This window comes from Littorina saxatilis, unplaced genomic scaffold (assembly GCF_037325665.1).
Source record: "Littorina saxatilis isolate snail1 unplaced genomic scaffold, US_GU_Lsax_2.0 scaffold_460, whole genome shotgun sequence".
In the NCBI taxonomy this organism is placed as follows: Eukaryota; Metazoa; Mollusca; class Gastropoda; order Littorinimorpha; family Littorinidae; genus Littorina; species Littorina saxatilis.
The window spans coordinates 81,382-92,986 of record NW_027125885.1 but is presented as its reverse complement, the minus strand read 5'-3'; the positions used below and the strand labels follow the sequence as shown (position 1 = coordinate 92,986).

Below are 11,605 nucleotides of genomic sequence, written 5' to 3'. Positions count from 1 at the left end.
ATATTTAATTTTCAGAGCTTGTTTTTAATCCGAATATAACATATTTATATGTTTTTGGAATCAGCAAATGATGGAGAATAAGATGAACGTACATTTGGATCGTTTTATAACTTTTTATTTTTTTTTTACAATTTTCAGATTTTTAATGACCAAAGTTATTAATTAATTTTTAAGCCACCACGCTGAAATGCAATACCGAAGTCCGGGCTTCGTCGAACATTACCTGACCAAAATTTCAACCAATTTGGTGGAAAAATGAGGGCGTGACAGTGCCGACTCAACTTCTGTCAAAGGCCGCACATGACGTCATCAAAGCCACTTATCCAAAAAATGAAAACAATGTTCGGGGATTTCATACCCAGGAACTCTCATGTCAAATTTCATAAAGATCGGTCCAGTAGTTTAGTCTGAATCGCTCTACACACACACACACACAGACAGACAGACACACGCACATACACCACGACCCTCGTCTCGATTCCCCCCTCTACGTTAAAACATTTAGTCAAAACTTGACTAAATGTAAAAAGGACTTTGTGGCAAAGAAGGCCAACCATGAGAGAGAGAGAGAGAGAGAGAGAGAGAGAGAGAGAGAGAGAGAGAGAGAGAGAGAGAGAGGGTGAGAGAGAGAGAGAGAGAGAGAGAGAGAGAGAGAGAGAGAGAGAGAGAGAGAGAGAGAGAGAGAGAGAGAGAGAGAGAGAGAGAGAGAGAGAGAGAGAGAGAGAGAGAGAAAAGGACTGGCTCTTCTGAAAACAACCCGAACATAGTCATTCATACAAATTTATAAAGTAAAAAGAAAATCGCCAGACCTTTGCAAGGACAAACAATAACAACATAATTCCGGGAAAAAGAAACTTGATGAAATGTCGAAATGTCAACACCAATGAAGCCCTTTCTTTCTGTACAGGGAAGAAATTACACGATCGTCTTTGGAAATGAAACGTTAACTGAACTTGGATTTTGTCTTCAAAAGGCCCAATCTTTCTGAGAAAGAAAAACCCACAAACTTTGGAAAAAAAAGAGAAGAGAAACTCGAAAAAACATGAACGATGGGTGGGAGTGAGGAGAGGGGACAAAGAATAAGAAAAAAAGGAAAGAAACACGAAAAGGTAAAGAAGGGGAAAAAGATGACTTTTAGAACAGTCTGCACAAATCCTAGTGAAAGTGAGCCTATAGTCTCTTTGAAAAAAAAGCAGGGTGGGCGTTTGCTAGGTAGTTACCCCTGTGCACAACTTTTGGCCCAAAGTGGGGGGTGGGCGTTTGCTAGATGGTGGGCTTATATGCTAGGGATTTTACGGTATTATGATTATTATTATTATTATTATTATTATTATTATTATCCCATTTGGCCGCCATGCCGTTTCACCGCATTCCATTTCGCCCCCATCCCATTGTCGCGACATTTCACAAGCCAAGCGTCATTTTACTACCGTGTCATAACAATAGCGCTACATCCCATTTTGACACCATCCCATTTGGCCGCCATCCCATTTTTTATTTATTCTTCTTGCCAAGCCTCACTATACTACTATACTGCGTTATTCAACTAGGAAGACATTCCGTTTACGCCAAATCCCATTTTTGCCACAATCCAAAATGTCGCGAAATAGGGATGGCGGCGAAATGGGATGACGGCAAAACGGCATGGCGACAAAATGGAATGTGGCGCTAGTGGTATGACACGGTGGTAAACTGACACTTGGCCTGTGAATTGTCGCAAAAATGGGATGAGGGCAAAATGGGATAACGGCAACACGGGATTGCGCCAAAATGGGACGTGGATCTAAAGGTACCTGACATGGTGGTGAAATGACACTTGGCCTGTAAAATGTCGCGAAAATGGGATGGGGGCGAAATGGGCTAACCGGGCGAAACGGGAATGCGCCAAAATGGGATGTGGAGCTAATGGTGCATGATATGGTGGTAAAATGACACTTGGGCTGAGAAATGTCGCCAAAATGGGATGGGGGCAAATTGGGATAACGGCGAAATGGGACTAATAGATCCCTTGACTTTGGGGTAGTGCGACTCTGTCACATCTAGCTTTCCACTGAGAGGAAGCGACCGGAATTTCCCAACGATGGGACATCCTAGTAATGACATTTTTTTTTTAAAATTAACAGAGTCGCGCTACCCCAAAAGTCAAGGGATTTCGTTTTTGTCCCTGGACTTTGGAGATGACAAGAAAATATCGGGCACAAAAACGTGATTTACAAATCACGGGTTAACAGCCATTTTCAGGAATTTGTATTCGAGTTTTATTCGCTGTGAGCTGCCGGTAACAATTAGGTGTAATGTGAAGCTTTCATTACTCTTAATGTCTGTTAATTTCAAAATGTGTCTGATCCATTCAGAACACAACAGGCAATGTTTATCAGTGATATCCCTGTCCATCATTTATCCTTATCTCACCCTCTTCACCATCCCCTCCCCCCTCCATCTACCAACACCCCCCCCCCCCCTTCTTCAACAGAAATAACACAACCTATGGTAGGCTACTTTGTGCGTGTGTTAGTGTGTCCGAGAGAGATAGACAAGAAATATCAAGCATCTCCACTATCTTGGTAGTATTATGACATTTATTAAAATCAAAAGTAACAAGAAAGCACCTACGCGGTTCATACTTCGCAATAGAAACTAAATTACGATGAATGCAGTTACTGAAAAGTCATTTGAAGTCACATGATAAAAATCACAAATGGTTTAGTTGAGCAGACCACAAAGTGCAGAGCTAAAATCTGTGTATAAATCTGTGTAAAAATCAAGTCCGTTTGTCCACAGGGATGCTAGGAAGCAGTCAAATGGGGTCGCTCAATCTGCTCAAATCCAGTCAAATGGGGTCGCACGGGCCGACAAATGGGGACGTCCCCATTTCTCGGAAGCGTCCCCATTTGACTGCCCTCCAGTGACAATCGTCCCCATTTGTCGGTAAAACCACCTACACACACACACACACTCACACACACACACACACTCACACACACACACACACACACACACACACACACACACACACACACACACACACACACACACACACACACACTCACACACACACACACGCAGACAAAAATAAAGAAGATGAGAACAAAACACCAAACAAAACCCAAACAAACAAACCCAGCAACAATCTCAGATGCCAGGAGATTGGTTCCGAATCACACTCACTCTTGATGCACATGTATGCATTGTTTGTTTGTTTGTTTGCTTAACGCCCAGCCGACCACGAAGGGCCATATCAGGGCGGTGCTGCTTTAACATATAACGTGCGCCACACACAAGACAGAAATCGCAGCACAGGCTTCATGTCTCACCCAGTCACATTATTCTGACACCGGACCAACCAGTCCTAGCACTAACCGAATAATGCCAGACGCCAGGCGGAGCAGCCACTAGATTGCCAATTTTAAAGTCTTAGGTATGACCCGGCCGGGGTTCGAACCCACGACCTCCCGCTCACTGGGCGGACGCCTTACCACTAGGCCAACCGTGCCGGTTTATGTATGCATTGTGAGCGCTTACTTCCTATAGTTTCTAAAACCTTCTGCTGCCTGTGTTTCAGACAAAGCAGCAAGACAGACACGGAAACCAGAACAGACCAGAGACCTGGCGGACTCGCCAAAGACCCCAGGCAGTGCCATCCAGTCTCCCATACACGCCGGAAAGAACCCCGCAAGAAACCCAGCCGTCGACAAAGCAGCAACACCACCGGCTACTGTAACACCGACTCCTCCCTTCCCAGCGAGCCCAGCCGAGCTCTTCCGAACGCGTGACGTGTCCGGCGAAGATCCGGAACTGCTGAACGAACTTTACGAGCGGGCCCGAAGAGCGGACGAAGTGTGCCGACAAGACCACGCGGGGAGCAAGCAGGGACGCGTGACGGGCTTGTTCACGCACGAGGCGTCACGCGTGGCCTACTGCTTCCTGCCTAAAGCGGGCTGCACGTTCTGGATCCGCGTGTTCTCCTACCTGCACAACTTCACGGGCGACGTCGTGGACTCCCCTTGGAAGATCCCGCGCCTGAAGGTCCACCAGAACCGGCACTCACACGGCGTTGGGTGGGCGGAGGTGAAAAAGGCGGCGGAGAGCTACCTACGCTTCATGTTCGTGCGGCACCCCTTCTCCCGCCTGTGGAGCGCCTACCTCGACAAGCTCTTCCTGCCCGACTTCTGGTCCGAGATCGGGGTCCCCGCCGTGCGTCGCCTCAGAGGCAAGAACGCCACGGCGCACGCGCTGAAATGCGGAAGTGACCTCACGTTTCCCGAGTTCGTGGAGCACAGCCTGACTACGTACGAGCCGCACTGGGAGCCCATCTACCTTCGCTGCGATCCGTGTCAGTACAGACCCGCCGTGGTCGGCAGCATGAAGACCTTCGCGCGCGACAGCCTGTTCCTCCTCAGGCAGATGGGTCTGGAGTGGGTGCTCAAAGACCTTGACCGTGACGACCAGGAGGAGAAGGAGCTGGCCACGCTCGTAGAATACAACTTCAACCGTATCCGTTCCTTGAAGTTCTACCAGCGGTGCGTCAACGACGATCAGCTGGCATCCTTGCTGTGGAAGACGTTCCAGAAGAACGGTTACATCCCCAAGAACGTCAGCTACCATCAGCACAACACCAACGCATCATCGCAGTCTTCCGCGAACTTTTCTGTGAGCGACTTTAGAGATAGAGTGGTGAAGACGTTCAGGGCCTCGTTGCCCTTGCACGGTGAGCTGAAGAAGCAGAAGAAGGCTTTTCTTCGAGACGCCTTTGACTCCTTACCGTACGGTCTGATGAAGAAGGTGAAGAAGAAGTATGAACGGGACATGCTGTTCTTTGGATTTGACGAAGAAAATTACTGATGTGTTGACAGGGTTTGAGATCTTCTCAAAGCAGAAGCATGCAAACGGACAACTCAACAAACAAATAAACAAATAAAGGAGGAGAGGAAGAAACTATTTCCGCTTTGACCAGCACTAAAAGGCACCACACAAGCAGACACCTGCCAACGCACTTCAAACATAACAACACGGAAAAACTGCATTTCCAATGAGAAATAAATGTGACCCTTTTGTGAAGATGGGATCTTGTTCATTATCCATTGGTTTTACCTGAGGGGGGAAAACATGCATGTCACTTTCGTCCCAGCTCACGCCTTGACCTCTTTAAGCCTATCCTGACCGGGCGAAGTATACTTCGCGAAGCTGGCCGCAAGAAGCTTTAGCACTGAGTTTTTGGTAAAAAGACTTCGCGTAGTCTTCGCGAAGTCGACTGCGTGCTCGATTTAAGACCGCATATACTGCTATAACGTGGGAAGCAAAAAAACTAGTCGCGTAAGGCGAAAATACAACATTTAGTCAAGTAGCTGTCGAACTCACAGAATGAAACTGAACGCAATGCAATTTGTTTGTTTGTTTGTTTATTTGTTGCTTAACGTCCAGCCGACTACGCAGAGCCATATCAGGACGAGGAAGGGGGGGATGAAGGGGGCCACTTGTCAAGCGATTCCTGTTTACAAATGCACTAACCCATTACTTGTGTCCCAGCAGGCTTTAGTAAAACTAAATTAATACCTACTGGAAGATTACCAGTTTCCAGTATGTTAAAATAGGCTTAACCTATCTACTGCTGGACTTACATCAGAACACTAACAGATTAAACTATACATGAATCGCGAGACAAGCGGCAAGAGAAGAGATTTTTGGAAAAAATACAGGTGAATGAGCAAGAAGGCAGAAAAAAGAAAAGAATTCATGAAGAAAAAGAGAGCATGACAGGAAAGAGGAACCAAAAATCTACCTAACAGCAAACTAGAAAGCTCCTGCGGTTCCAAAAACAGGAGGGGCCTTTAATTTCATAACCGCAGTGCCCCACTGCGGGAACGCAATGTAATTTTTCAGCAAGACCGTATACTCGTAGCATCGTCAGTCCACCGCGCACGGCAAAGGCAGTGAAATTGACAAGAAGAGCGGGGTAGTAGTTGCGCTAAGAAGGATAGCACGCTTTTCTGTACCTCTCTTTGTTTTAACTTTCTGAGCGTGTTTTTAATCCAAACATATCATATCTATATGTTTTTGGTATCCGGAACCGACAAGGAATAAGATGAAAGTGTTTTTAAATTGATATCAAAATGAAAATAAATGTTTATATTTTTAATTTTCAGAGCTTGTTTTTAATCCAAATGTAACATATTTATATGTTTTTGGAATCAGAAAATGATGGAGAATAAGATGAACGTAAATTTGGATCGTTTTATAATTTTATTTTTTTTTACAATTTTCAGATTTTTAATGACCAAAGTCATTAACTAATTTTTAAGCCACCAAGCTGAAATGCAATACCGAAGTCCGGGCTTCGTCGAAAATTACTTGACCAAAATTTCAACCAATTTGGTTACAAAAATGAGAGCGTGACAGTGCCCCCTCAACTTTCACGAAAAGCCGGATATGATGTCACCAAAGACATTTATCAAAAGAATGAAAAAAATGTCTGGGGATATCATACCCAGGAACTCTCATGTCAAATTTCATAAAGATCGGTCCAGTAGTTTAGTCTGAATCGCTCTACACACACACAGACAGACGCACATACACCACGACCCTCGTCTCGATTCCCCCCTCTACGTTAAAACATTTAGTCAAAACTTGACTAAATGTAAAAAGGCTGCTACGGCGGATTCCGGTTCAATTACCTCACGTGAAAACCGCGAGCATTGCGTGTATCGCGTGGTTAAAACAACGGAATCCGCATAGCGCGTCACTGCTCACATTCGCCTAGGATGGAAAATGGCCACGGTGACGAATTCGATCCGCTTTCGTGACGTTAATTAAATTAGTAAATTAAGGAAAAAGAAGAATACTCAAAATATAAACAAACCAAGTGGTATGTGTCGGATTTGAGGCGATGCTGTACTGGTAATCATTTAAAAGGATTGCTAATAAGTTGAATACAAGTGTGAATATGACGTGTATATTTTAGCTGTGGTCTAATGGTGGTGTTCCTTGTGAAAGGATAATACTCGAACTGGTAACAAGAAGTGTGTGTGTGTGTGTGTGTGTGTGTGTGTGTGTGTGTGTGTGTGTGTGTGTGTGTGTGTGTGTGTATGCGTGAGTGTGTACGTGTTTGTGTGTGTGTGCGTGTGTTTGTATGAGTGTATGCGTGCGTGTGTATGTGTGTGTGTGTGTGTGTGTGTATGTGTGTGGGTGTGTGTGCACGTCCAACAAGCATTGTTTGTGTGTGTGTATCTGTAATTTGCTTTATTTTTGGATTATAGTTTTGTAATGATTTTGCTGCTCTTTTGTTGATTAATTTCTATTTCGCTCACTTTATTTGTACAGTTGTAAATATAAGACGCCAAATTATTTCACTATCACTTAGTCTAGTGGAGTCTAGTGTGTGTGTTGCAGTTGCTGTTTGTCAGTTTTGACCAACATTTTGTTTAACATTGACTGGGAATCGAGACGAGGTCATGCGACGGGATGCTTGTGTGTGTTTGTGTGTGTTTGTGTGTGTGTGTGTGTGTGTGTGTGTGTATGTGTGTGTGTGTGTGTGTGTGGGAATGTGTGTGTGTGTGTGTGTGTGTGTGTGTGTGAATGTGTGTGTGTGCGTGCGTGTGTGGGGGTGTGTGTGTGTTACAATTTGAGGAAAACTACTGAACAGATTTGCATGGAACTTTTCATGACAATTCTTCCAGATGAAATCCCCGCATATTTTTGTTCTTTGTTTTTTTTTGTTCGATACATTTCCTTGATGACGTCGTATGCGGGTGTTTTGCAAATGTTGGTGCTGCGCTGTAGTGACCTCATTTTTTCATAAAATTAATTTTTGTCAAATAATCTTTGGCCGAGTCCGCATTTCAGGTTTGAAGCTGAAATATTAAGTAATGCGTTTGATTATTAACATTTTAATAAGCTTAATTAGAATAAAACTTTGAATAACACATTCAAAAATGGTTGCATTGTGTTCTTTATCTTTCACTGATATGTATATTTATTGTCTTGTTAACTGTAACAATTTGCACAAAATTAATGAAAGAACATCGGTTTATGCACATTAGTATATGTATCCAGTATACAATGTATCGCCCAGACCAGTTTGATCCGTTTTAATCTTCGGGTTTTGGCTCGCCAAACCGTACTAGTCATGCTGGTTTTTTTCGTGTTTCTATTAGGCCAAAAAAAAAAAAAAAAGGTCTGTTTACGGTAACCCGACCGACCCTATTTTTTTGCGCAACCCTAGACTTTTTTTGGCATTTGGGGAAAAAAAAATAAAAAATCTTGGTTTTTTTGCAAAATAACGTAAAAATATGGTTTTTTGGGGGGAAAAAAAAAAAATCCCGACCTACCGACCCTAATTTTTTGGCCTATGTTACCGTAAACAGACCTTTTTTTTTTGGCCTTACCCACCGAACACTGACATGGCTTACAGGATCTTTTCATTGCGCACTTGGTCTTGTGCTTGTTATGTGTACACACGAAGGGGGATAAGGCACTAGCAGGTCTGCACATATGTTAACCTGGGAGATCGGAAAAATCTCCGGCCTTAACCCACCAGGCGGCCGTGGGCGGGATTCGAACTCACGACCTTCAGATTAGGAGGCTGATGTCTTACCACTACGCCACTGCGCCCGTCGTGTGTGTGTACAATCAACGAGTTTACAAACAAGCGAACAAACATACAAACAAACTAGCAAGCAAACAATGATTTATACAGGCAAACAAGAACATTAATAAACTCTGTAGTAACAAACAAACAAAACAGAAATGACAAACGACATAAAAAGTTATCACTATATGAGTAAAACGACATTCAAGTTTGCTGTTATGGAGATTGTTTGTTTGTTCGTTCATGGGCTGAAACTCCCACGGCTTTTACGTGTATGACCGTTTTTTACCCCGCCATTTAGGCAGCCATACGCCGCTTTCGGGGGAGCATGCTGGGTATTTTCGTGTTTCTATAACCCACCGAACTCTGACATGGATTACAGGATCTTTTTCGTGCGCACTTGGTCTTGTGCTGGCGTGTACACACGGGGGTGTTCGGACACCGAGGAGAGTCTGCACACAAAGTTGACTCTGAGAAATAAATCTCTCGCCGAACGTGGGGACGAACTCACGCTGACAGCGGCCAACTGGATACAAATCCAGCGCGCTACCGACTGAGCTACATCCCCGCCCTGCTGTTATGGAGATGAACCATAACGTTATCAGTGTCAGTGTGTGTGTGTGTGTGGAGGGCCGGACCAAATGAGTTGTAAGGGGGGGGGGGGGTTCCTCCTTTTTTTGGCGGGGGGGGGGGGGGGGGGGGCAAATCAGCGAAGTGGTGAAGCCACAAGCGCGCGCCTGCTGGTCCGGGGGAATGCTCCCCCGTAAATTTTTTGAAAAACGGTTAAAATCTGTGCAATCTGGTGCATTCTGGGCCTTGTTTTGAGGGTTAAGAGCAGCATTGTTTTGGTGCTAAAACTAGTTAAAAAAAAACAACAACACTCAAAGCAAGGTACATGCTTTTTCCAGGGGTGGGGTTCCGGAACCCCAGGAACCCCCCCCCCCCTGGGTCCGGCCCTGTGTGGGGGGGGGGGGGGGGGTGTACGCAAGCGTACGTGAGTTTCAACTGCCATCCGTCTTAGTCATTCTCCATTCCATCTTCCCTTCCCATTCACCCCCCCCCCCCTTCTTTTGTTTTGTCTACAGACCTCATAACTGCAACCTTTCAAATCTAATTGTTTTGCCTTGTGTGTCCTCTATCATTGATATTAGCCAATATTGCTATTTCATATGTTACGTAGATTTCCATTGGTCAATTGGGCAAAACTGAGCTCATTTCAAAAGTAATATCGACGACATTTCCGTCGATATCAGTGTTGATATCGACAACCTCTTTATTGCTTCACTTCCAAAAACACACACACACACACATACACACACATACACACACACACACACACACACACACACACACACACACACACACACACTGCATTGTTTATGTTTCCCGGCTGAATCCCAAAATGTCCAGATGTGTTATGTTTGAATTGATACCTACCTTAGCCCCAAACACAACAAAAATCCGTGTTATGTCGATTATAGTCAGTCTGTCTGTCTGTCTGTCTGTCTGTCTGTCGGTCTGCCTGTCTCTCTGTCTGTCCGTCCGTCCTTCCCTCACTCCCTTCTCTCTTTCCATCCCTCCCTCCTCCTTCCCTCCCTCTCTCTCTTTCTCTCTCTCTCTTTCTCTCTCTCTTTCTCTCTCTCTCTATCTTTCTCTCTCTCTCTCTTTCTCTCTCCCTCTCTTTCTTTCTCTCTCTCTCTCTCTCTCTCTCTCTCTCTCTCTCTCTCTCTCTCTCTAAATGTGAGGCCTAGTCTTTTCATCCTAGTCTTTAGTCCCTCTCTGGGTGAGGGCTGGTTGAAAAAAAAATCGTTGTATTGCTTATGCCACAACCCTCAAAAAATAAAATTTGATTTGATTTGATTTGATTTGATCTCTCTTTCTCTTTGCGTGCTTGTCGAAAGAGACCACACCCACACACAAAAACACAACAACAACAACAAACAGGAAATTTGAATCCAAAAACCTTCCATTTGTTTCCTCTTCAAAACCAGTTTTTTGTGTCCATTAATTACTCATGAAAATACACCGTATTACCTGCAGTGTTTCTTGTCACATCCACGTCGCAAAAAGGGAAATTGTCAGCACTATCGCGAACAAAAACTATTGGTGTAAAATCTTGAATTATTCAGACACCAAACAGAACACTGACAAAACAACTGACACAGAGACCAAACAGAACACTGACACAACAACAGACACAGAGACCAAACAGAACACTGACACAACAACAGACACAGAGACCAAACAGAACACTGACACAACAACAGACACAGAGACCAAACAGAACACTGACACAACAACAGACACAGACACCAAACAGAACACTGACAAAACAACTGACACAGAGACCAAATAAAAGCAATCAACACAAAGGAGTAAACAAGAGGCGAAGCCATCAAGGCTCACGTAAGAAATCGACAAACAGTAACACAAACTCAATCACTCCGTCACACATACACACACACACACACACACACACACACACACACACACATACACACACACACACACACACACACACACACACACACACACACACACACACACACACACACACACACAGAAAGAGCATAGGTGAAACTGTGCAAGAAAGCGAGACACTAGATCTAGATCTGTCTGTCTGCATGTAGCCTACTTACATGGACACGACTGCCAACTAGTCTCGGCCCGCTCAAAATAATAATGACCGAGACTTTCAGTACTTCCTTCGCGTGACGTCTAACCCTCTTACGTCATAATGTGACGTCAATGTAATGTGACGTCTTCAAATGTTAGAGTTTCTACCACAGACATACACACGCACGCACGCACATACGCACATACGCACGCAGGCACGCACGCACGCACGTACGCACGCACGCACGCACGGACAGAAAAAGTTACGATCGCATAGGCTACACTTACGTGAGCCAACGAGGAAGAACGTTCACGTATCACTCTGATTAAGAGAGAGAGAGAGAGAGAGAGAGAGAGAGAGAGAGAGAGAGAGAGAGAGAGAGAGAGAGAGAGAAAGAGAGAGAG

General features: G+C 44.6%; 1 protein-coding gene across 1 annotated transcript; it reads left to right on the top strand.

Annotated features, from left to right (window-relative positions):
* Positions 1-3,559: 3,559 nt before the first annotated feature.
* On the top strand, positions 3,560-5,060 carry LOC138954344 (carbohydrate sulfotransferase 8-like; the record flags this gene model as incomplete). The annotated part of the gene is given in 1 exon segment (XM_070326212.1): positions 3,560-5,060. A coding segment is annotated over 1 exon segment (1,283 nt), but the record flags the coding sequence as incomplete, so codon positions are not given.
* Positions 5,061-11,605: the final 6,545 nt, after the last annotated feature.